Source organism: Macaca mulatta, chromosome 11 (assembly GCF_049350105.2).
Source record: "Macaca mulatta isolate MMU2019108-1 chromosome 11, T2T-MMU8v2.0, whole genome shotgun sequence".
Lineage (NCBI taxonomy): Eukaryota > Metazoa > Chordata > Mammalia > Primates > Cercopithecidae > Macaca > Macaca mulatta.
In genome coordinates, this window is record NC_133416.1 from 140,284,466 (window position 1) to 140,311,851 (window position 27,386).

A 27,386-nucleotide genomic window follows, 5' to 3' on the forward strand; every position below is an offset into this window, starting at 1 on the left:
ATACAGAGAACCTGTCTCTACAAATATTTTTTTTCTAAAATTAGCCATGTGTGGTGGTGCACACCTTAAGTCCCAGTTACTTGTGAGGCAGAGGGGGTGGATCACTATAGCCTGAGAGGTTGAGGTTGCAGTGAGCCATAACTGCATTGCTGCACTCCACCCTAGGAGACAGAGTGAGACAGAGGCTCAAAACAAACAACAAACAAAAACAAACAAAAAAACCCCAAAAAACTACTCTTTTCTTGAGGCTAAAAGCCTCATCTAATTTTCAGACATCAGAATTTCAGATGAAGCAGGCTGGCTGTGGTGACTGATGCCTGGAATCCCAGTACTTTAGGAGGCTGAGGTGGGTGGATCACTTGACCCCAGGAGTTCAAGACCAGCCTGGCCAACATATTGAAACCCCATCTCTACCCAAATACAAAAATTAGCCGGGTGTGGTGGTGCATGCCTGTAATCCCAGCTACTTGGGAGGCTGAGATGGGAGGATCACTTGAGCCTGGGAGGCGGAGGTTGTGTGAGCCAAGAGTGAGCCACTGCACGTCAGCCTGGGTGACTGAGACCCCATCTCAAAAATAAAATGGAACTTCAGAGGAAGCACCACTGCTGATATGGAAAATTAAAGAAAGGCTCAGTGTTGGTCAGGTGTGGTGGCTCATGCCTGTAATCCCAGCACTTCGGGAGGTCAAGGTGGGCGAATCATGAGATCAGGAGATCGAGACCATCCTGGCCAACATGGTGAAACCCCATCTCTACTAAAAATACAAAATTAGCTGGGTGTGGTGGCGCACGCCTGTAATCCCAGCTACTCAGGAGGCTGAGGCAGGAGAATCACATGAACCCGGGAGTCGGAGGTTGCAGTGAGCTGAGATCGCACCACCGCACTCCAGCCCCGGCGACAGAGCGAGACTCCTTCTCAAAAAAAAAAAAAAAAAAAAAAAGAAAGAAAGAAACATTCAGTGTTTCAGGTATAAATAAATATGATAATACTATTCACTGAGATGAAAAACACTATGCAAAGAAGTTTGAAGATCAAAAGCAAGAGTCATATGTAGCCAAATGTGAGATCCACTTGAAGAGTTTACAGAAAATTGTTTTATAAGATGTGAGAACAAAGGAAAACTATAATTTTAAATTAAAATCAAATCAAGATGGGTTAAAAATATGTCTATCCAGGCCAGGCGTGGTGGCTCACGCCTGCAATCCCAGCACTTTGGGAGGCTGAGGCAGGCAGATTACGAGGTCAAGGGATTGAGACCAGCCTGGTCAACATGGCGAAATCCCGTCTCTACTAAAAATACAAAAATTAGCCAGGCGTGGTGGAGCACACCGGTAATCCCAGCTACTCGGGTGGCTGAGGCAGGAGAATTGCTTGAACCTGGGAGGCGGAGGTTGCAGTGAGCTTAGATTGTACCACTGCACTCCAGCCTGGCGACAGAGTGAGACTTCGTCTCAAAAAAAAAAAAAAAAAAAAAGTCTATCCAAATTAATGAATTAAATGGTAAACAATAATAAAGTAGTTTATATGTAGACTTAAAAGTAGTATTTTGCGATTTTTTAGTCAGGATATCACTGTGTTGCCCAAGGAATGAAGAGGTAGGGTCATACCTCACTGCAGCTGCAAACTTCCAGGCTGAAGTGATCCTTCTGCCTCAGTCACACAAGTAGCTGAGACTGTTGGTGTGTGCCAGCATGCCTGGCTAATTTTTCATATTCTTCTTGTAGAGATGGTGTCTTGCTATGTTGCCCGGGCTGGCCTTCAACTCCTGGCCTCAAGCAATACTCCTGTCTTGGCCTCCCAAAGCACTGAGATTACAGGCATAAGCCACCATATCACGCCCACCAAAATGTCATTTTGATGGCACACAAACAAATACCCTCTTTCTTTCTTTCCTTCATAGTACTTATCAAATAGGTAATCCTTTTACTCATATCTCTCCCAGTAGAATGTAAACTGTATGAGGGTAGGGAACAGGTCTTTTTCACTAATGTACCCCCACTGCATAGCACATAACAAGCCCTCAATATAGGTAGGATAAATATTATTCACTTATCATTGAGCTTCTAAAGTAGTTCCTTTCAGTATCATTAATCTTGAGAATTTTGCACTTTAACACAAATGCTTCATGTTCAAATACTGAATTGCTGAATATTTTATGGTTTTATATTGTCTCCTAAATTAAAATCCTACAAAGTTATTTCATGACTCATTTCTTCTCAATTCCTCTCATTCCACATGAGAAGTGGGTCTAAATTAATAGGGGAACATAATATCTATCTTTACAGCTTTTCCAAACTGCACATACTCAGACCTAAAAAACAATGGGAATGGTACCTAGACATCTGCAACCTGAAATATTTCCCTGCTGTGCATTATGGCTCACTCCTGTAATCCCAGCACTTTGGGAGGCCAAAGCAAAGGATCACTTGAGCCCAGAGTTTGAGACCAGCCTGGGAAACATAGTGAGATCCTGTCTCTCCAAAAAAGCCAAAATTTTAAAAATTAGCTGGGTGTGGTGGTAGTCTCAGCTACTGGGGAGGCTGAAGTGGAAGGAGCTCATGAGTCCAGACAGGTCAAGGCTGCAGTGAGCTGTGACTGTGCCACTATACTCCAGCCTGGGTGACAAAGGGAGACCTTATCTAAAAAAAAATTAAAAATAAATATTTCCCAAAGTAGATGCTTAGATGGAAACTTTTCTACTGAAGGAACATCTGACAAACAAGACTTTTATTTGGCTCCATAATAACCAATTTTTAAAAATCAAATAAGTACATACCACAGATTCCACAGAGAGCACAGACTACGCTACTGGCCATCTCTCTTCATGGGGGAAAAAATCTTAGGACCTAGTTGTTTTAGGAATTTCAGACAATGTCTCATCAGGCCTGAGTTACTATATTATAGATGCTACATGGGTAGAGATTTCAGAAAAAGCTGTGAGTCGAGGAACATTCACTGGAGTTGAAGAAAAGAGCTGAAAGTGAAGTCTACCTGGGGAAACTGTACCATAATCAAAGGCACAGATGCAGAAAAAAATTTCAGAAGAGCGGTGAGGAAGAATCTAGCCGAAATGGAGTTAATAATGACTTCTGTGCACAGAAAAATAAATGGAGAGATAAGATGTTCCCATACCACGAAGTTCTTCAACATAAAGGTAACGGGTACTTAAACCCACCTGACTATGTGATGGGATGGGAGAGAAGCTTTAGAGAAGTTAAACACCAAATGTACCAGAAAAATGCACTGGGAACTGACTTGAAAATCCTTAGTCTGTACAGAGGAAGGTAAGAAGCAAAATCTCCTTACTATGTTTAAAGTATTAGGGTTTTTTTATGTGCTTTTGTTTTTAGAGACAAGGTCTCACTCTGTTGCCTAGCACATCCGTGGCTCACTGCAGCTTCCAGCTCCTGGGCTCAAGCAATCCTCCCACTTCAGCCACCCAAGTAGCTGGCACTAGAAGTCCACACCAGCATATTTGGCTAAGTTATTATTATTATTAGTAGTAGTAGTAGTAGAAGACATGGGATCTTGCTTTGTTGCCCAGGTTGGTCTCAAACTCCTGGCCTTACATGACTATCATGCCTTGCCCTCTCCCCAACCTCCAAAGCATGAGGATTACAGGCATGATCTACTGCGCCCGGCCTAGATCTTCATTCTGTATCAGTGGGTTCATCTTCTACTCTCTGTGGTTTTAAAATAGATATATATCAAATTACAGGAAGAGAAGAAAAATAATAAATTAAAAGTTTAAGTTTAAATAAACTCAAAGGCAATCAGTGTTATCTAAAAGAAGAAAAAAACTATAAATTCATAAAGAGAGCCTTAACAAAGAAAGTGGGGTTCTAAATGGCCATCAATCTGTGCCACTGAATAAGATGGATACATTTCATCATAAACTCCATAGAGAAAAGACACATCCCGATGTGGAGAACAGGTTATGGAGCACATCTGTTAAAAATCATGAAGAATTCGGCCGGGCGCGGTGGCTCAAGCCTGTAATCCCAGCACTTTGGGAGGCCGAGACGGGCGGATCACAAGGTCAGAAGATCGAGACCATCCTGGCTAACACGGCGAAACCCCGTCTCTACTAAAAACACAAAAAATTAGCCGGGCGAGGTGGCGGCGCCTGTGGTCCCAGCTACTCGGGAGGCTGAGGCAGGAGAATGGCGGGAACCCGGGAGGCGGAGCTTGCAGTGAGCTGAGATCTGGCCACTGCACTCCAGCCTGGGCGACAGAGCGAGACTCCGTCTCAAAAAAAAAAAAAAAAAAAAAAAAAAAAAAAAAAAAAAAAATCATGAAGAATTCATGTCACCAATCTTGAGTGAATTCTAAAGATTCAAGAACTTTAAACAGTTTTATAAACAACATTTTAAAAGTGCCCACCTGTCATCAAAAACCAGAGATTAAATGTTCACTGTATCTCATAAACCTGATTATTCCTCACCTGAAAAGTTTTAATTTAGGATTTCTTGACCTATTATCCATGGATCTTGTTGTTCTAGTTTGAGGTTTGAGAATTTGATAACCTGTCGATTGGAAACACAGAGGACTTGCACCTAACTGCTTGGGCTAAGAGTCTTAAATATGAAGAATGTTTTATTACAAAGGCTGTGAAATAAAAAGCAAGTGAATGAAAATCTTTCAATTTAGTATAAAAGTCAAATAATCTTTGACGTGTAAAACTTACGTCCAAAATCAACAAACACCTCACAGGCCAAACAGTTACTGGCCATACAGTAAGTTACATAAGAATGTTCTTACTCAAGAAGAAGAATGTTCTTACCCAAGAAAATCAGATTGCTATAGTTCTCCAACATCACATCTCTGTACAAGTTCTTCTGAGTAGGATTAAGTAGCTGCCATTCCTCCAACGTGAAATCCACAGCCACATCCTCAAATGATATCTGGAAAAGCACAATCCCTGTTAAACCTGAAGTGGTTCTCACTTGGTCTTGTAAAATACTTGCTTCTGTATTTGTGGTAGGCGGCCTCTAAGATGGCCCCAGTGACCTCTGACTCTGGTATTCATGCTTTTGCGTAATCCTCTCCTCTTGACTGTGGGCTGGACTCACTGACTCATTCTCCTGAACAGAACAGGGGAACATGATGAGATGCCACTTCCAAGACTAGGTTAGAAAGAAATGCAGCTTCTATCCTGGGCACTCTCTCTCTGGAGGAGTCTGGCTGCTGTGTTGTAAGGTCGCCATGTGGAAGCTCATGTGCCATGGAACTGAGGCTTCCCAACAGTCACTGAGCGAGCCTGGAGGAGCCAGCTCCTTCCTCGCTGCACCCTGAGATGACGGCAGCCCTTCTCAACACCTTCATCACTGCACCATGTGAGACCCTCAACTGAAACCAAGTGGGAAGCACCTGGCAGATTCCTAAGCCCAGAAACTGTGAGATCAATGTTTGCTGTTTTCAGCCCCTGAGGTTTGGGGTAATTTGTTACACAATAATGAATAACTAATACAATATAATATAATATAACATAATATAAAATAATCTTGAATTATGCTTTGAGCAAGAAATGTTAAAAAAATATATAATATATATATTTTATATAATTTATATATTATATATAAATTTATATATTTTATATTTTTATATAATTTATATATTTATATAATTTATATATTATATATATATATTATATATATATTTTATATTTGTACTCCAGACTGGAGTACAATGGTGTGATCTCGGCTCATTGCAACCTCTGCCTCCCAGGTTCAAATGATTCTCCTGCCTCATCCTCCTGAGTAGCTGGGATTATAGGCGCCCGCCACCATGCCCAGTTAATTTTTGTATTTTCAGTAGAGACGGGGTTTCACCATGGTGACCAGGCTGGTCTTGAACACCTAACCTCGTGATCTGTCCGCCTCGGACTCCCAAATTGCTGGGATTACAGGCATGAGCCACCGCACCCAGCTTAAAAATATTTATCATTGTGAATTCATTCATCCATCTACCTATCAACTGAACAAGAAACCAGAATAGGTTGTCTTTAAACAATACAGTGGTTCTCAAAGAAGGTGCCACTGGTATTTGAGAACCAATTTTAGCTAAGCAACATTGTCCCATGCAGTTAAGCCCTTCAGCATGCCTGGCCTCTGTCTACTAATGACAGTAATATCTCTCAGTCACTGGCTGGGCATGGTGGCTCATGCCTGTAATCCCAGCACTTTGGGAGGCTGAGGTGGGCGGATCTACCTGAGGCCAGGAATTCAAGACCAGCCTGGCCAACATGGCGAAACTCCATCTCTACTAAAAATACACACACACACACACACACACACTTAGCTAGGCATGGTGGCGGGTGCCTGTAATCCCAGCTACTAGGGAGACTGAGGCAGAAGAATCACTTAAATCTAGGAGATGGAGGTTGCAGTGAGCCAAGGTTGCACCCCTGCACTCCAGCCTGGGCAACAGAGTGAGACTCTATCTCAAATAAATAAATAACAAAACAAACAAAAAACCACTGTCTTCCCTCTGGGAGTGATTCTGCTCCCAAGTAAGAACAACTGGCCAGCTATTTTAGATATCTTCCAAAACACACGTATTGAGCAATTAAGATTCCAGGAACTATCTGGGTGCAGTGGCTCACTCCTGAAATTCCAGCACTTTGGGAGGCTGAGGCGGGTGGATCACCTGAGGTCAGGAGTTGGAGACCAGCCTGGTCAACATGGTGAAACCCCATCCTATTAAAAATACAAAATTAGCCAAGCGTGGTGGCACAGGCCTGTAATCCCAGCTACTCGGGAGGCTGAGACAGGAGAATCCCTTGAACCCTGGAGGTGGAGGTTGCAGTGAGCCAAGATTGCGCCACTGCACTCCAGCCTGGACAATAGAGCAAGATTCCATCTCAAAAAAAAAAAAAAAGAAAAGAAAAGAAAAAAGATTCCAGGAACCATAACACGTATCAGAAATGTAAAAATGAGTAGAAAAATATCATGTTCTCAAGTACCCTTCAGGCCAGAGTGAATAAGGTTACAGGACTATGAAACTAGCATTTACAGAATATAGAGACAAAACAGGGATAAAAACACTGGATTTGACAACACTGACTCAGGTGCTATAAAGAAGTAAGGCTTATGAAGGGTCTCTAGAAAGTCCTGGTCACAGAGGGGGATGAGGAAAAGGACACTCACAAGGCAGCAGCATGAGCAAAGGCATGGAAACAGAGTGTGTTTTCTCAGGGATGAAAGTTCAGGAATATAAGAGAGGAAGTAGGAGTGGCGGCGGTGGGAAAGGTCCTGGCCTCTTTAAAAGGGAAAGTGGAAAACTTGAGAGGTAAGCAGAGGCCAACCTCCATTTGGACTCAGGTAAATTTGAACATTCCTGTCCCAACAGTTACAAGGAACATAGAAGAAAGGAGAAAGGCTTAGAACAAGCCCAAGCATAGAGGACTAATAGGTTACTTTCCCTCATGAAGCTGGAAGACAAGGAGTACTCTGTGTGTGGGTAAATGAAAAATAAAAATCAAAGAAAATTAATTTCTTGCCTCAAATGTTAGTGTTACACAAAGAGGTCAGAAATGGTCCCTGAGAATTATAACAAGCTAGATTTATATGGGTGTATGGGCTGAACTCCAGTATAGATGTGTTTTGCAAAAACCTTAAGCACAGAGTTCTAAAGTGTTTTTGAGGGTGACGTGCATTCAGGCATCCAGCAGAATCAAATGCAAATTCTATTTAGAGAAAGAGATCCAAATAATTCTCACAAATAAAGGTTCAAGAAAAATGAGTACAGAGTAAAAGAGAAACCAGAATGCACACATTAAAAAAAAAATTGGCTGGGTGCAGTGGCTCATGCCTGTAATCCCAACATTTTGGGAAGCTGAGGCGGGCGGATCACCTGAGGTCAGGAGTTCGAGACCAACCCGGCCAACACGGGGAAACTCAGTCTCTACTAAAAGTGCAAAAATTAGCTGGGCATGGTGGTATGCGCCTGTATTCCCAGCTACTCAGGAGGCTGAGACAGGAGAATCACTTGAACCCAGGAGGTGGAGGTTGCAGAGAGCTGAGACCGCGCCACTGCACTGCAGCCTAGGCGACAAGACTGATACTCCATCTCAAAAAATAAATAAATAAAATAAAAAATAAATCTATTTATTTACTTATTTATTTTGAGATGGAGTCTTACTCTGTTGCCCAGGCTGAAACGCAATGATGCGATCTTGGCTCATTGCAACCTCTGCCTCCCGGGTTCAAGCGATTCTCCTGCCTCAGCCTCCCGAATAGCTGAGATTACAGGCACACGCCACGACGCCTAGGTAACTTTTATATTTTCAGTAGAGATGGGGTTTTGCCATGTTGGTCAGGCTGGTCTTGAACTCCTGACCTCAGGTGATCCGCCCACCTCAGCCTCCCAAAGTGCTGGGATTACAGGCGTGAGCCACCTTGCCCGGCCTGAGAAATCTAATTTTTAAAAAAGACAGGAGAGGTATAAAAGACTTGAGATATTTGAACTGTCAGCACAGAATATAAAATAAATACATTTAATATATTCAAAGAAATAAAAGATGCTAATGAAAGTATGAAAAAGAATCAGAAGACTATACAAATGAATAAACGGATTTGAAAAAGAATGAAATACAACTCCTAGAGATAAAGTGCATAGTAAGTAAAGTTAAGAAGTCAACGGAAGGGCTTAAGAGTAGATTAGAAAAAGATGAAGAGGGAATAAGTGAATTGGAAGACAGACCAGAAGAAATTCATAATGAAGCAAAAGAACAGAAATGGAAAATATAAAGCAACCCAGCTATATGCTGCCTATGAAAGAGGCACATTTATGTTCCAAATAGTTTAAACATAAAAGGACTCACATTACTTGATTTCAAGATTTCCTATACAAGCACAGTAATTAAGACAGGATGGAATTTGTGAAAGGATAAAAACACAGGTTAATGGAACAGAACAGAGAACTCGAAAATAAGCCCCTACAAATATACTCAATTGTTTCCCAAAAGTACAAAAAGCAATTCTACAGTCTTTGTGACAAATAATGTCAGAATAATTTTATACTCATAAGCAAAAGAAGAGATCTCAACACATACCTCACACCTTATATCAAAACTAACTCAAAATGGACCACAGACCTAAACATAAAAAACTATAAACCTTTTAGAATAAAACCAAAGAAAACCTGTATGACTTTGGGTTTGGCAATGAGTTAGATACAACACCAAAGGCCTGATCAATTTAAGAAAAATATTTGATAAATTGGACTTTCTCAAAATTAAGAACTTTTGTTCTGTGAAAAACAATGTTAAGAGAAATAGAAGATATGGCACAGACTAAGAGAAAATTATTTGCAAATTACATACCTGCTAAAGCACTCATATCCAGGATATAAAGAACTATTAATAAGAAAATAATCCCATTTTAAAAATTAGCAAAATATCTTGACATTTCACCAAAGAAAACACATGGATGGTGGCCAGGCGTGGTGGCTCATGCCACGCCTGTAATCCCAGCACTTTGGGAGGCCGAGGCGGGAGGATCACCTGAGGTCAGGAGTTTGAGACCAGCCTGGCCAACATGGTGAAACCCCATTTCTACTAAAAATACAAAAATTAGCTGGGTGTGGTGATGCACACCTGTAATCCTACCTACTGGGGAGAATGAGGGAGGATAACTGCTTGAACCTGGGAAGCAGAGGTTGCAGTGAGCCAAGGTTGTGCTACTGCACTCCAGCCTGGGCGACAAGAGTGAAACTCTGACTCAAAAAAAAAAAAAAAAAAAAAAAAGAAAATGCATGGATGGAAAGTACACATAGGAAATGATGTTCAATATCATGTCAAAAGGTGAATGCAAATTAAAACTATAATGAAATACTACTATGTACTTATTAGAAGGCTAAAACTAAACACACACACACACACACACACACACACCCCTGACAAATATCAGTGAGGATTCAGAGCAACAGCAACTCTCATTCATTGTGGTGGGCATGTAAAATGTACAGCAGCTTTGGAAAACATTTTGGCGGTTTCTCACAAAGTTGAACACAGACTTATCCCACAACCCAGCAATCCCACTCCTAGGCGTTTACTCAAGTAGTGAACTGAAAACTTACATTCACCTGAAAATTTATGTTCAAACCTATATGGAGATGAATGCTTTATTCAAAACTGCTAAAAAGTGGAAGCCACCAAGATGTCCTTCAATGAGTGAATGGATAGAGACTGTGGCCCATCCATACATGGGATAGTATTCAAGGGAACCACATGCCAAGAAAAAGGAACAAACTGCCGACAAGATATGAATGAATCTCAAAGGTATGCTGAGTGAGAAAAGCCACTGTCAAAAGGTCACATACATGATCCCATTTGTTTTTTTATTTTTATTTTATTTCTTGAGACAGAATCTCACTCTGTTGCCCTTTTGATAAGAGGAAACCACGTTAACTATCCCTACTTTTCTTTCTGTTATGGCTTCTGGGAATACCTGAGAAAAGCTTGCAGTTCAATTCTGTAATAGAGAAGGATCCATTTCTTTTTTTTTTTCGAGACAGAGTCTAGCTCTGTCGCTCAGGCTGGAGTGTAGTGGTGTGATCTCGGCTCACTGCAAGCTTCGCCTCCCGGTTTCACGCCATTCTCCTGCCTCAGCCTCCTGAGTAGCTGGGACTACAGGCACCTGCCACCAAGTCCGGCTAATTTTTTGTATTTTTAGTAGAGATGGGGTTTCACCGTGTTAGCCAGGATGGTCTCAATCTCCTGACCTCGTGATCCACCCACCTCGGCCTCCCAAAGTGCTGGAATTATAGGCGTGAGCCACCATGCCCGGCAGGATCCCATTTCTTATTGATCTCTTCCAACTTTAAGACTTTTGTATGACTCTTTTTCTAACTCTGTCACCCTGGAGTGCACTGATGTAATCCCAGCTCACTGCAATCTCCATCTCCTGGGTTCAAGTGATTCTCATGCCTCAGCTTCCCGAGTAGCTACGAGGCTAATTTTTGTATTTTTAGTAGAGACGGGGTTTTGCCATATTGGCCAGGCTGGTCTCAAACTCCTGGCCTCAAATGATCTGCCCTCCTTGGCCTCCCAAAGGGCTGGGATTACAGGCGTGAGCCACCATGCCCAGCTGAGACTTTTGTATGATTCTATAATCTACTATGTGCTTCTTTTGACATCTTCTTTCCCAAGCTTATATTTTCTCTTATTTAAATGTATTTAGACCCTTCTTTGTGTTGCAGAGATTTCCATAAGCCTCATCACATCCACGAAACAGAGGACAAACCGATAACCCACCTGTGACTGGATCATTTTCCACTGCTCTTGGGAAACCCGCTGTTTTGTGACTTCTCTTAGTCCTGACACCTGGAGTGGTCTCTGGTCAGTGGTCTGTAAACTGAGAATGCATTCTTGGTCTTGTGGGCTCTTCTTTCTTATCTCACATGAATTGTCTTGTTCCAGAGGGTTACTGCCTGTGGATGCAGTAGACATTTTATTTTAGATGATCTAATTAATTTGGAAACCTAAATCTTGGTGTTCTCTTGCTGGGAGCTCAGATTATTTAAAGCCTCAAACTAGATGTTGGGTAGGTTCACATCAGGGCTAGCAGGTGGGAAGCAGGGTGGAATGTGAGCTACTGGCATGTCTCCATCGGGTCTGACCTGCATCTAGGCCAGGTCTGCAGCACACACTGAACTTAACCACCCTGGCTCCACCCATAAATGCCAGATGGAAACCACTCACCCGGCTGGTTCAAGCAGACAGAGGAGCACCCCACACCGAGCTGCTCAGCACCTCCAGAGGAGCACCCCACACCGAGCTGCTCAGCACCTCCAGAGAAGCACCCCTACACCGAACTGCTCAGACACCTCCAGAGGAGCACCCCACACCGAGCTGCTCAGCACAGACACCTCCAGAGGAGCACCCCTAAAGCAAACTGCTCAGCACCTCCAGAGGAGTACCCCACACCAAACTGCCCAGCACCTCCAGAGAAGCACCCCCACACCGAACTGCTCAGCACCTCCAGAGGAGCACCCCTACGCCGAGCTGCTCAGCACCTCCAGAGGAGCACCCCTCACCGAGCTGCTCAGCACCTCCAGAGGAGCATCCCTCACCAAGCTGCTCAGCACCTCCAGAGGAGCACCCCACACCGAGCTGCTCAGCACCTCCAGAGGAGCACCCCACACCGAGCTGCCCAGACACCTCCAGAGGAGCACCCCTACACCGAGCTGCTCAGCACAGACACCTCCAGAGGAGCACCCCACACCGAGCTGCTCAGCACAGACATCCTGCAGCTCTGGAAATGCAATGAGGGCTTATTCATTCCGCAGAAATATTTCCTGGAGGTACCTAAATCAAGTTATTTGTGTTAAGTGCTACAGAGTAAAATGCAACTTATTTCTAGGCAGGGTGGTAAACAGAAAATGGCCTTTAGATGGAGATGGTGAATCAGCCTGGGGTTCTGGCTCCCTACCCCCAAATCAGCCAGGAACAAAAGGAAAACATAGATCAGAGGAACTAATATAAGAGTAAAAAAAGAAAAAGAGACACCCCTGGGCAGACGCAGGGTGGGGTGAAGCTGAGGCATGGGTTTGAGGCTGAGCAGGGCCTGGCAGCAGCCTACAGTAGATGGGAGGCAGAGGGGGCAGCAAGACACAAGGCAGGGAGTGTCGTATGTTGCCTCTTCCCCAGTTCACACTGGAACAGCTACCGCCTGCACTTTCTTCAGAAATCAGCAGTAACAGCCCAGGCTGCTGGTTTCCAAGGTGTACCTGAGGCAGACCCCAATCCCTGCAGAACCGAGGAATCATGGAGGGGTAAGGGCTGCAGCTGTTCTTTGGGTATTTTCTGACCTCCTGCCTCCAGCATCCCAGGGCTGGGAGTGTCAACTCACGAGCTGCCCGGAATGGGGGCAGCTCACAGCTGGAAGAGGGGGCACGATTTCCAGGTCTCCCCTTGGTCCGGGGCCCCTGAACGCTCCTCTGCTTCAAATCATCAGAAGTTTCAGAGACTAAAGCCTGGCCTTCAGCCTTTCCCCAACACGCATCTCCAGACAATGTGGGGGAGCAGCTGATACCCCGAGGGGAACGTGAGCTCACAGGCCTGGAAGAGCAAATATAGATTTAAAGGAAGAAAAAACTCTAATTTTCCCTCATACCAAACAGAGAAAGAGATTCACCCCCGTTTTTTTTTGTTTGTTGGCTTTTTTTTTTTTTTTTTTTTTGAGACGGAGTCTCACGCTGTTGCCCAGGCTGGAGTGCAGTGGCGCAATCTCGGCTCACTGCAAGCTCCGCCTCCCGGGTTCACGCCATTCTCCTGCCTCGGCCTCCTGAGTAGCTGGGACTACAGGCGCCCGCCACCTCGCCCGGCTAGTTTTTTGTATTTTTTTTAGTAGAGACGGGGTTTCACCGTGTTAGCCAGGATGGTCTCGATCTCCTGACCTTGTGATCCGCCCGCCTCGGCCTCCCAAAGTGCTGGGATTACAGGCTTGAGCCACCGCGCCCGGCTGTTTGTTTGTTTTTTAAGAGGCTCAGTTTTGCTCTTGTAGCCCAGGCTGGAGTGCAGTGGCATGATCTCGGCTCACTGCAAACTCCGTCTCCAGGGTTCAAGCGATTCTCCTGCCTCAGACTCCCAAGTAGCTGGGATTACAGGCGCCGCCACCACGCCCGGCTAATTTTTTGTATTTTTAGTAGAGACGGGGTTTCACCATATTGGCCAGGCTGGTCTCGAACTCCTGACCTCAGGTGATCCACCCGCCTCGGCCTCCCAAAGTGCTGGGATTACAGGCGTGAGCCACCATGCCTGGCCACATTCTTTTTTTGAGACAGGGTCTTGCTGTCACCCGGGCTGGAGTGCAGTGGCATGATCTTGGCTCACCGCAGCCTCAACCTTCCTGGGCTCACGTGAATTCTCTCACTTCAGCCGCCTGAGTAGCTGGGACCACAGGTGTGCGCCACCACACCCAGCTAATTTTTGTATTTTTTGTAGAGATGGGGTTTTGCCTTGTTGCCCAGGTTGGCCTTGAACTCCTGGGCTCAAGTGATCCACTGGCCTCAATCTCCCAAAGTACTGGGACTACAGGTGTGAGCCACCGTGTCCGGCCTCGTCGAACTTTTATTCAATAATAAAACTGTTTTTCTTTATTTTCTTTTTTTTTTATTTTTTATTTTTTATTTTTTTTGAGACGGAGTCTCGCTTTGTCGCCCAGGCTGGAGTGCAGTGGCCGGATCTCAGCTCACTGCAAGCTCCGCCTCCCGGGTTTACGCCATTCTCCTGCCTCAGCCTCCCGAGTAGCTGGGACTACAGGCGCCCACCACCTCGCCTGGCTAGTTTTTTGTATTTTTAGTAGAGACGGGGTTTCACCATATTAGCCAGGATGGTCTCGATCTCCTGACCTCGTGATCCGCCCGTCTCGGCCTCCCAAAGTGCTGGGATTACAGGCTTGAGCCACCGCGCCCGGCCTGTTTTTCTTTATTTTCTACTTGTGTGGAGAGGTCTTCTGGGTTGGCATATTTTAGGTTTATTTCCCCAACAGGCCAAATAATCGGGTAACTAAGTATAACCATTATTTTTAAAACTTTTTCAAAGACCACAAACTGCACAAAAGATATCATCTTAGGCAGAAGATGGAAAAGACTGACCAAGATTGAAAATAAGCATAATGAACTCAAGAAGTACCACATCCTGGTGCATGTGAATGCTTACACTTTAAATTTCTTCCCTGCCCATGGACCAGGCCACTTAGATTAAGCCACACATGGAGTCAGAGCCAAAGAAATTCAAGGACATGCAGCTGCACAGGGATGCTCTTTCCTTCATCAGAATGAGTTTGAAAGGAAATGTCCAAAAAAAGTTTCCTGTAAACTTGGGGACAAGAGGAACCGAAAATCTACCTCACATAACAATCCTGCCAAGCAACATTTGTCCAGCAATCACCGTCTACACCTGCGGGGCGAGGCCACGTGGCCCAGGAATGGTTGCCAAGCAGCGCCGAAGCTCCCAGGGCTGAAGCAGGTGACTCCCGAGCACACGGCAAGGGCCCCACAGGCAAGGGGCTAATCAGCCAGCCAGGAAGATATTGAGTGGCACGAGGCCAGCGGCACCTTTCCAGAAAGTGAGGTACACTGAGCGAGAAGACCTACAGCAAGGGCCTTTTCTCATCTTCGTCTGTCTTCACTGTCCCACAGAAACAGAGTAAGCAGTGACTGAAGTGTCCACTCCCCTGCCTCAAATGAGGGAGGAAAGTTAGGACTGGATATTAGCAAATGGCCGGGTTTTTCCCCAGGGCAACTGAGAAAAAAGAGTAGAGGCAGACGCCACCCCTCTGTGCAGTCCCCCACTTACCCCAGAGGCAGGCTGAGAATTAGACAAGGGCAGTTCCCAGGTGACCTCACGCTCAGGAACCCCACGGTGCACAGCCAGCAGCATCCACACCTGCAGGGCACAGGAGGCGGGGGCCGGCGTAGCTTGCGCCTGGCACCTGCGGAAGCAGACGTCAGTGTGGCTCGCGCCTGGCACCTGCAGGGAGCAGACGTCAGTGTGGCTCGCGCCTGGCACCTGCGGAAGCAGATGTCAGTGTGGCTCGCGCCTGGCACCTGCAGGGAGCAGACGTCAGTGTGGCTCGCGCCTGGCACCTGCGGAAGGAGACGTCAGTGTGGCTCGCGCCTGGCACCTGCAGGGAGCAGACGTCAGTGTGGCTCGCGCCTGGCACCTGCGGGAGCAGACGTCAGTGTGGCTCGCGCCTGGCACCTGCGGGGAGCAGACGTCAGTGTGGCTCGCGCCTGGCACCTGCGGAAGGAGACGTCAGTGTGGCTCGCGCCTGGCACCTGCGGAAGCAGACGTCAGTGTGGCTCGCGCCTGGCACCTGCAGGGAGCAGGAGGCAGAGACCAATGTAGCTCACGCCTGGTATCTGTTGGTGGAAAGGCATATGGGGTGCTTGTATTAACTGGCCATAAAAATATGGGACAATAAGTTGTGGAAAGCCACAAGAGGCCGCTGAGGAGGATGCCTTCTTATTGCCATTATGTTCCCATGTTCTGAGCGAGACTTGCTCTCTTATCCATGAACACTGTTTAAGGAGAGAGACGCTCCTCTGAAGCACTGGAATGTGGCCAGACGTGCAGGCTCCTAGTTAAGCCCGCTCCCACTAGCTACTCTCCGATAGGTTAAAAATATGCCGTTTGAGCACAAAGGAGATTCATTTAAACCGCCACTGCTATAGATTACACATAGGACGCACTGCTCCCTTCCACCATTTCGCCCTGAACGTTTGCTTTGTAGATCTAAGTGATTGTACTCAATAAACAGAGTGGAGACCAGAACTCTGGGCCTTTTGCAGCCTCCATTTTGCAATTGGCCCCCTGGCCCCCACTCTTTATACACTCTTAACCTGTCTCTTCTCATTCCTTAGTCGCCACCGGACTTTGGGTACCCTACGGGTGATGTTGAGGCTGGTCCCCAACAGCATCTGCAGGGAGCAAGAGGCGGAGACCAGTGTAGCTCGCGCCGGCGTTGGCTCCCGAGTTCTTTATGCCTCCCTCTCTGTCATTAAGAGAATCAAGGTAAGACTCAGGCCAGGGAGGGGAGACAGGTCCCAGTGTCAGCATGGACAGTTAACAACCATAGTCACTCTGGAAAGATTGGCTAAACTGTGGATTCTGACCCAAGCCGTGGTTAACGGCAGAGCAAGGACACTGAGGCAGGAGGAATTCCTAGAAAAGGCGGGAAAGCAGAGGCATGGCGCGGAGCTTCGCCCATTCACAGGAAGTGGAGATAAGGTCAGAGGCTCTGAGGGGACTCTCTCTAGTCCGCAGTGTGAAGGGCTTGTGGCTAGAGGCAGATCTCTAGTCCGCAGTGTGAAGGGCTTGTGGCTAGAGGCAGATCTCTAGTCCGCAGTGTGAAGGGCTTGTGGCTAGGGGCAGATCTCTAGTCCGCAGTGTGAAGGGCTTGTGGTTAGGGGCAGATTTCTTGAGAACAAACATCCTGGAAGAGCCCAGAGATTGGCATCCAAAGACGCAGCTCCTCCTCAGACGCCCAGGAGCTCCTTCAGGCTCGCGGCACAGAGCTCAGGGGTTCCACCGTCTAGGAGGCCCAGAGAGGAGCCCGGACTATAAAGAGACCCCATAGTTACCGGCACCCAAACCTGAGGTCCCTGAAATCAGGGTCCCCCCACCCTCCTGGAAGCTTCAAATTAGTTCGAACCCTTTTTGAGTGAATGCGGAGGGACCTCCTCCAGCTGCTCCTCCGGCAAAGGGAATGTCTTGTCCTGAGTCCAAAAGCAGCCACCTGGCCTCCCGCTTCAGAATCCTGAGTACTTAATCCCCCTGCTCTCACATTCACACCAAACCTCTCACTCCACACACACGGATACACAAGTACACGCACACACAGACATGCGAACACACAGATGCACACATACAGACACGCACACACAGACATGCACACATACAGACACGCACACACAGACATGCACACAGACATGCGCACACACTCACAGACACACATACAGATGCACACGTACAGACAGGTACACACAAGCACACTAAGACATGCGCACACAGATGCACAGATGCACACGTAGAGGCACACACAGACATGCACAGACGTGCACAGACGCACAGATGCACACATACAGACGTGCACACACAGACATGCGCACACACAGACGCACAGATGCACACAGACACGCACACACAGACGCACACGTACACAGACATGCGCGCACACAGACGCACATGTACACACACACACAGACATGCACACAGGTGCACACACAAATGCACACATACACACAGGCATGCACACATACTCAGGCACACTGATATACATGTACATCACACACTCAAGACACACACTGATACAGGTACACACAGACACATACACACAAAGACATGCACAGACACACTGATACACACGTACATCACATACAGACGTACACACAGACACAATGATACGTACATCACACACACAGACACACTGATATGTACATCACACACACATACACACACTGATACACACGTACATCATGCACACTCTCAGACATGTACACACAGACACACTGACAGGTACATCACACATACACACAGACGCATGCACACAGTGATACACACGTATACACAGACACGTACAGTCATGCACACATACACTCAGACACAATGATACACATACATCAGACATGTACATACAGATGCAATGATACGTACATCACACATACACTCAGACGCACACACAGATACACACGTACAGACACACAGACATGCACACTCAGACACGCTGATACATAAATCACACAGACATGTACACACAGACACAATGACACACATATACATCACGCATACACTCAGAGGCACAGATACACGTACACACAGACACGCAAACAGATGCACACACACTCGGATACAGTGATACACATGTACATCACACACAGACGTACACACAGACACAATGATACACACGTACATCACACACTCAGATGCACACACACGTACACACAGACATGCACACTTAGACACACTGATACGTAAATCACAGACATGTACACACAGACACAATATGTACATCACGCATACACTCAGACACACACACACAGATACACACATACAGACACACTCAGACGCACTGATACACACGTACATCAGACTCACAGATATGTACACACAGACACACTAATACGTACATCATATATACACACACTCAAGACACGTAGACACATACATCACATACACACTAATATGTACATCACAAACGTACATACACACTGACATGTACATCACATACACAGACACGTAAACACACTGATACACGTGTACATCAGACACGCACAGACACTGATACACACGTACATTACAAACATGTACACACAGACACACTGATACATACATCACAGACACACAGACACGAGCACACACACTGATACGTACATCACACACTCACAGACACGTACGCACAGATATGTACGTCACACAGACGTACACACACACTGATACACACGTACATCACACACACACAGACATGTACACAGATACTGACGCACATGTACATCACACGTACACACATACACATGTACACAGACGTACACAGAGATATGTACATCACATACACACAGATACGCATGCATATCACACATGCATATATGTACACACACTGATACGTACATCACACACTCACAGACACGTACGCACACACAGATATGTACGTCACACAGACGTACACACACACTGATACACACGTACATCACACACACACAGACATGTACACAGATACTGACGCACATGTACATCACACGTACACACATACACATGTACACAGACGTACACAGAAATATGTACATCACATACACACAGATACGCATGCATATCACACATGCATGTATGTACACACACCGATATGTACCTCACACATATACACACTCAGACATGCACACAGACGCATCAGTATATCATATATACAGACATGTACACACACTGATGTACACATACATCACAGATACACTCAGACACGTACACACACTGACACAATGATGCACATGTACATCATACACACAGACGTACACACACACACTCAGACATATCACAGACACACACAGATACACATACTGATGCACACGTACATCCCACATAACACAGACATGCACAAACTCACTGACATACACGTACATCACACATGCACACACACTGATACGTACATGACACACACATACAACACACATGACACATACACAGACAAGCACACACACTCACACATTGATACACCACACAGGCACGTACACACACACTGATACACACGTACATCACACGTGCACACACTCATAGACACACTCATACACATACATCACACACACTCATACACGTACACCACACATACAAATACACACATACATCACACACATATACTCACACTCAAACATCACACACACACATTCATACGTACATCACACAATACACATTCCCACACACAGACCTCACAGTTTCACACACGTACATATACCACATACACACATGTTCACACACACATCACACACACATTCATGCATGCATCACACACAGTCTCATTTACCCGCTAGGAAAGCAGCATTTGCTGAATTCTTATTACACACCAGGCACTGCTCTGCACACGTGGAAAAGACCACTCAACAAGATGTACGGCGTCTTTGCCCTCCAGGGAAACAGCCAAGTAAATAAATGATTTCTGACTGTGAGCGCTCAGAAGAAATTTTAACTGTGGGCCGGACGCGGTGGCTCACGCCTATAATCCCAGCACTTTGGGAGGCTGAGGCAGTAGGCAGATTACTTGAAGTCAGGAGTTCGAGACCAGCCTGGCCAACATGGTGAAATCCCATCTTTACTAAAAATACAAAAAATTAGCTGGGCATGGTGGCGGACGCCTGTAATCCCAACTACTCAGGGGGCTGAGGCAGAAGAATCACTGGAACCCGGGAGATGGAGGTTGCAGTGAGCTGAGATCACGCCACTGCACTCCAGCATGGGCGAAGTAGCGAGACTCTGTCTCAAAAAAGGGAAATTTTAACTGTGACCTAGTGACGGATGGACAGAAGACATTCCTCCCAGACGTCGGAGAGGCTTGTGGGAGGAGGTGGCTTTTAGCTGAGCCTGAAGCAGGAGGAGCCTACCACCGAAGGCTGGGCCGACCATACCACTCCAGGCACCTCAGATGCAAAGGTCTTGGGCGGAGGAGCCAGAGGTCATCAGGAGGGATGGAAGAGGCCCAGGAGGTACAAACAGCAAGGGGAAAATTCTACAAGGAGAAGACCTGAAAGCCAACAGGGTCACTGAGAACTTTTAAAAAGGAAATAATCACGTAAAAAGAGTAGTCACTGATCAACGGTCCCATGCTACAAGGAGAGGGCCAAAGGGCAAAAAGACTTGTCACACACGAGAGGCTTCACAACCATACGCACTCGGATCTGCTTCCAGACCCACCAACACGGACTTCCCAGGCCCCTGGATTACCAAGTCCCAGAGAGGGCCTCAATCATACACACACACCCCAGACACGAACTACTGAACTCCGCAGCCACAAGCACATGCCAACCTCCAGCGTCCCAAGTCCCCCAGTCACTCACAGTGACCACCTGAGAATTCTCCAGCTCCACATCCCAAGATGTCCCCAGATCACTGAATCCAACAGGCCTGCTTCACAGACCGGACCACACAACCACGGAACCCCATAAACTCCACTCCCACTCACTCATGTGCCCCTATCACTCCCACAGAACCACAACGGCTGACTTCACAGGCCACCCAGTCTCTCTCCCCAAGAGGCCGCTTCTCCAGGGCTTTCAGTGACACATGCTATGGGTTCCCCAGTGATCAACAAAGCCCCCAGGTGGTAACTCTAGTGACCCCACAACAGCCTCCAGAAACACCTGACCACTGACTCCACAGACTGGCACAATATTGGCTCCCAGACAACTAATCACAGATATCCAAAGGCCACTAACTTAATATTATTATTATTATTTATTTATTTATTTTCTTTTTGAGACGGAGTCTCGCTCTGTTGCTCAGGCTGGAGTGCAGTGGCCGGATCTCAGCTCACTGCAAGCTCCCCTCCCGGGTTCACGCCATTCTCCTGCCTCACGCTCCCGAGTAGCTGGGACTACAGGCGCCTGCCACCTCGCCCGGCTAGTTTTTTTTGTATTTCTTAGTAGAGACGGGGTTTCACCGTGTTAGCCAGGATGGTCTCGATCTCCTGACCTCGTGATCCACCCGTCTCGGCCTCCCAAAGTGCTGGGATTACAGGCTTAAGCCACCGTGCCCGGCCTATTATTATTATTTTTTAAGATGGAGTCTCACTCTGTCACCAGGCTGGAGTGCAGTGGCGCAATGTCGGTTCACTGCAACCTCCACCTCCCGGGTTCAAGCCAGTCTTGTGCCTCAGCCTCCTGAGTAGCTGGGACTACAGGTGCCCACCACCACTCCCAGCTAATTTTTGTATTTTTAGGAGAGATGGGGTTTCACCATGTTGGCCAGGATGGTCTGGATCTCTTGACCTTGTGATCTGCCTGCCTCGGCCTCCCAAAGTGTTGGGATTACAGGTGTGAGCCACCACACCCGGCCAAGGCCACTAACTTCGAACTCCACATTCACCGCAAATGGCAAAGAAACCATTATGCTCCCCAGGCTTCCCTCTCACTGACACCCACGGGGTCCCCAATTTCTCGCCCTCACCCACCCACACATCAATCACAGACACTTGCATGCATGTTTGGCATTCATCCCAAACATCAAACTCCCAAGCCCTCCGATCATTCCTCCTCACAGACCTCACTGCCCACCCCATCAGTCCTTCAGTCATCTCTGGTACCCGGTCACTGATACAAACAAGCTCCTTCTCACCTGGTTCCAACCCCCTCAAATAACAAAGCCAATGCACAGGGCACGAGCCAACAAAACCGTCCCCATTCAACGATGCACACTGGACCTTTTATTCCTAATCCTCCACAGGCCCCCAGACACTCACCTGGCGTTTACCATTCCTATGTCACACCATAGACCCCATGGGCCAGGCAGAGTCATCCCTACAGGCCCAACTGATGACTGGACCCCAGTGACTCCCACACAGCTTTTAAATACAGATGCCCAGACACCATAATCACCGGCACCCCCAAACCTCCACTTAAGAATCACCACAGACTGAAACCCCAAACACTGAGTCCCAAAGGATCCCCACAGAACTCAGACACTCCTGCAGGTGAGCTGGGGAGGGAGGGGAAGAGAAGGGTGGGGAGGTGAGCGGGGAAGGGAAGAGAAGAGTAGGGAAGGGAGGAGAAGGGTAGGAAGGGGAGGAGAAGGGTAGAAAGGGGAGGAGAAGGATGTGGGGGGGGAAGGGTGGGGAGGGGAGGAGAAGGGGCTTCAGTCACCCCTGCAGGTGAGGTGGGGAGGGGAGGAGAACGGGCTGCTGTCCTGGGACGAACACACTGGTCTCCATTCACTCACTTTATCAGGTGCCCAGGTCACGCGCTCACAGAGCCCCTCCCCAATAACTGACATTCTCAGACTTGCGCCACAGACCACCTAAATTGGACCCGTCACTCAATGCCAAGGGATCCCTAATCCCTTATCCCTGGGGCCCCCAAGCATTTGCCCCATGACACCCCATTCTCTAATCCACTCCATGCTGGAGCATTCACTGACACTCCCATAGCCCTTCCCAGACACCACCTGGAAAGGGATTGTGGGGCTGTGCAGAAATGCCGACCCCGCAGGCCGCTCCAATGACGCCAAGTACGACCCCGTTGTCCACGCACTCACAACCTGCAACGAGTCCACCATTAACTTACATCCAGACTCCCTTGTCACAAACACACAGCGCCCCCATTCCTAGTGCTTCAATCACAAGATCCCCAAACACAAGCACAGAAACCAACCCCAGCCACTCGCCAGCATAGGCCACCCCATACTCGCCTCCGCTATTGGAGACGGGTTGAAACAGCAACCACCGTTATTCAGCTGTCAAATAAAGCATGCAACTGGACACAGCAAAGACGGCTCCGAAAGGTTACTGGAAGTGGGGAAAAAAGACGCGGAAGAGGGTTGGGAAGGGGAAGGGGAAGGGGCTTCTGGGAAGAACCCCGAAGCCACGAGACTCACGTGCGTCTCTGCAAAGCAAAAAGGGATTTTCTTTCATAGAGAGACGGGAACAAGGGTAGCCAAGACCAGGCCTGCCAAGCGAGGTGGAAGTTCGCGCGACCAGAGAGCAAAGCAGAGGAAGCCTGACCCTGAGCCAGCCTGTTCTCTGCCGAGGCTGCGTGTTGGCTCAGGCCGGGGATGGGCCAAAGCTCAAGAAAATGGGGAAAGGAAAGAAGCTTGGCTAAAGTTTGGTTAAGGAACATTTTGCTCCGACCGCTCAGTGGAGTTCAGCCAGTCACTGATGAGGCAAGCGACAGCAACGTGGCGGGTCTGTGTGAACAAGGGGCATCCTGGAGGCTGACCTAAATCATATAGGGAAGGGGGGTCTTTGCAGCGAGTCATCTCCTGGAACCCAAAAGGGTGGGAAATTCCTCAGCCTTCACTGTTTCCAGGAGCACAAGGCTCTGGCGAAATTCAACACTGTCACAGCCGGCAGGCTTCCGTGAATGGAACCCACACAAGCGACCCCTAAACCCTCCCAAGCAGACCCCCGCAGAAGCCTCATCATTCACCCCGCTGGCCTCCAGTGCTCACCACAAGGCATCCAAATCATTGATCAGCAGAGTCCTAATCGCTGCAGACACATCCTCCACACGGCCTCCCAGGGGCCCCTCTCCCCCAGGGCCAAGAGCAGCCTCGCGTCCCCTTGCCCCGCCCGCGCTGCACCCCAAGTCTACAGGGACCTCCATAGGCCGCCAGTGAATCGCCCAGCTGACCCCAAATCTCCCCCGACCCCCACATTCAGCGCCCCGCCGCCGCCCGCCCTACAGCCCCCATCCCGCCCGCTGCCTCCCACCCCCGCGCGCCCCCAGGGCCCCGCCCGAGGCCCGCCGTCCGCGCATGCGCCCAGGCCGCCCCGCAGGCCTTTCTGGCCCCGGCCGGCAGCCAGCTCCGGCGCGCTGGGGTCACCGCTAGCCGGTCCGCAGCGGGGTCACCGCGACCCCCGGCGCAGACACAGAGCCTGCCTCCAGCCCCGCCGCCTAGTCGTCCCGCCCCCGCTGCACACTCCCTTACCCCTCGGACCTCGCAGTGCAGTGGTGGACACGGCCCCACCGCGGAAGTGAACGCGCAGAGAACTACATTTACCAGAGTGCCGCTCGCGCTGGAACCACACTTCCCGAGGGGCTCCGCGGTGCACTCGCCGGGGTCGCCCTAGGACGTTTCCGGTTGGAGAAGCCGCTTGGCGGGTAACTGGGGAGGACTGGAAGAAATCTAGGATGGAGCCAGCAGTGCTGGCCCAACATGTCTGTGAGAGAACCTAAAGGCGCCTCCAGGAGGACGCCTCTGCATCTTTTCCTTGTTTTTTTGTTTGTTTGTTTTTGGAGGCAGGGTTTCGCTCTGTCACCCAGTGGGGAGTGCAGTGGTGCTATCACCACTCATTGCAGCCTCAGGCTGGTTTCCCAACTCCTGGGTTCAAATAATCCTCCTGCCCCAGCCTCCTAAAATGCTGGAATTACAGGCATGAGTCACTGCGTCCGGCTTCTTTTCCATTTTACATCACAGCTGTAAGTAATATAGGTAAATTTTAGTGTTACGCGCGTTGCAGTGAGCCAATATCGTGCCATTGCACTCTAGCCTGGGCGACCGGGCGAGACTCCGTCTCAAAAAAAAAAAAAAAAAAAAAAAAAAAAAAAAAAATTAGCTGGGAGTGGTGCTGGGCGCCTGTAATCCCAGTGACTCAGGAGGCTGAGACAGGAGAATCGCTTGAACCCGGGGGGCGGAGGTTGCAGTGAGCCGAGATCCCGCCGCTGCACCCTAGCCTGGGCAACAGAGCGAGACTCTGTCTCAAAAAAAAAAAAAAAGGTTTTTGCCAGGCCGGGGGCGGTGACTCACGCCTGTAATCCCAGCACTTTGGGAGGCCGAGGCAGGGGTATCACCTGAGGTCAGGAGTTCGAGACCAGCCTGACCAACATGGTGAAATCCCGTTTCTACTAAAAATATAAAAATTAGCCGGGTGTGGTGGCTCATGCCTGTAATCCCAGCTACTCAGGAGGCTGAGGCGCGAGAATTGCTTGAACCCGGGAGGCGGAGGTAGCAGTGAGCTGAGATCACACCACTGCAGTCCACCCTGGGAGACAGTGAGACTCCGTCAAAAAAAACCCATAAAAGCATATTAATTTTTACATAAAAATGGGGAAAAACAGGAAACACACACAATTGGCAATTTAAAAAATTGGAATGGCCATAAAGACCAAATTCAAGTTTTTGTGAAATAATATTTAGCTCAATTCTATATTAGTAAATTTGGAGCCTGTGAGAGATGGGGTTTTGCTCTTGTTGCCCAGGCTGGAGTGCAATGGCGCAATCTCAGCTCACAGCAACCTCCGCCTCCCGCCTCCCGCCTCCCGGGTTCAAGCGATTCTCCTGTCTCAGCCTCCTGAGTCACTGGGATTACAGGCGCCCAGCACCACTCCCAGCTAATTTTTTTTTTTTTTTTTTTGAGACGGAGTCTCGCCCAGTCGCCCAGGCTAGAGTGCAATGGCACGATATTGGCTCACTGCAACCTCTGCCTCCTGGGTTCAAGCGATTCTCCTGCCTCAGCCTCTCGAGTAGCTGGGATTACAGGTGCATGCCACCGTGCCCGGCTAATTTTTGTATTTTTAGTAGAGATGGGGTTTCAACATGTTAGCCAGGCTGGTCTCCATCTCTTAACATCGTGATCCACCCACCTTGGCCTCCCAAAGTGCTGGGATTACAGGCGTGAGCCACGGCACCCAGCCACTCCCGGCTAATTTTTTGTGTTTTTAGTAGACATGGGTTTCACCATGTTGACCAGGCTGGTCTCAAACTTCTGACCTCAGTTGATCCACCCGCCTCAGCCTGCCAAAGTGCTGGGATTACAGGCCTGAGCCACTGCACCTGGCCCACATTGCCCCGGTTCTAATTGAAATTCAGACTTTATTTAAGCAACCCAATTCCGTGCTCAACAGAGCTAAAATTAAAATTCTGCTTTAAGGTGGTTTTGTTTTTGTTCTCGGAAAATGCTGCTGTTCACAGATTTATGATTTTCACTTTTCTCTGAGGTTGTGTTATTTATTAAATGACTCACTAGAATTTATACGCCCCTCCCTTTTTTTTTTTTTTTTTTTTGAGACGGAGTCTCGCTTTGTTGCCCAGGCTGGAGCACAGTGGCATGATCTCGGCTCACTGCAACCTCTGCCTTCTGGATTCAAGCAATTCTCCCATCTCTGCCTCTTGAGTAGCTGGGATTACAGACACCCACCATCATGCCCGGCTAATTTTTTGTGTTTTTGTAGAGATGGGGTTTCACCATGTTGGCCAAGCTGGTCTCTAACTCATGACCTCAGGTGATCTGCCTGCCTTGGCCTCCCAAAATGCTAGGATTACAGGCATGAGTCACCGAGCACCGCCATGGCCTTTTCTCCCATTCAAATTTTGGTCAGGAAAGAAAAGTTTCTCTCTCTCAAAAAAAGATTGCATGACTTAAGTAAAACTTATAAGTTAAAAAAAAAAAAAAAACTGGCTAAACTCTTAAGTTCAGTTCATTTGACATATCTAAGGTCCCATTTTAAATGACCAAAGCCAATAAAAGAACTTTCTATAAAGACAGAGATAAGTTTTAAAGATAAGACACTATTTCTCCCAGCCAAAAGATAGCTTAGTGACTAAGGTTTTGTGAAACTATTTAAGCTCATCCTTCATGACATACATTGGACCCCATAAGACTCCCCTCAACAAAAAACATACAAAAATATCCTAGTGCCCTAAGTGCCCCAAATTACTGGGTTTCACCAAGACATATAAGAGGAAAAA

General features: G+C 47.8%; 2 protein-coding genes and 1 long non-coding RNA gene across 12 annotated transcripts in view; 1 reads left to right on the forward strand and 2 right to left on the reverse strand.

Moving 5' to 3' along the window:
• The window catches only part of ZNF605 (zinc finger protein 605), a 32,481-nt gene extending 7,791 nt beyond the window's left edge, over positions 1-24,690 (reverse strand). The window contains exons 1-5 of one of the 10 annotated variants that reach the window (XM_077955929.1): positions 24,627-24,690; positions 15,306-15,479; positions 15,104-15,187; positions 11,259-11,434; positions 4,785-4,905 (exon numbers count right to left, since the gene is read on the reverse strand). In XM_077955929.1, coding sequence (XP_077812055.1) covers positions 4,785-4,905; positions 11,259-11,434; positions 15,104-15,122 — 316 coding nt within the window. In that variant the 5' untranslated portion in view covers positions 15,123-15,187; positions 15,306-15,479; positions 24,627-24,690. Of the gene's footprint in view, positions 1-4,784; positions 4,906-11,258; positions 11,435-15,103; positions 15,188-15,305; positions 15,750-24,146; positions 24,436-24,626 lie in introns of those variants that run through there. The other 9 variants (XM_077955928.1, XM_077955933.1, XM_077955932.1 and 6 more) reach the window with 9 other exon arrangements.
• The window catches only part of ZNF268 (zinc finger protein 268), a 277,188-nt gene that overhangs the window by 14,298 nt on the left and 235,504 nt on the right, over positions 1-27,386 (forward strand). The window lies entirely within an intron of this gene.
• Positions 11,808-12,327, reverse strand: LOC144333221 (uncharacterized). The gene is made up of 3 exons (XR_013401731.1): positions 12,208-12,327; positions 12,056-12,164; positions 11,808-11,830 (listed from the first exon to the last, which is right to left on the reverse strand). It is a non-coding gene; the product is annotated as an uncharacterized LOC144333221 (long non-coding RNA).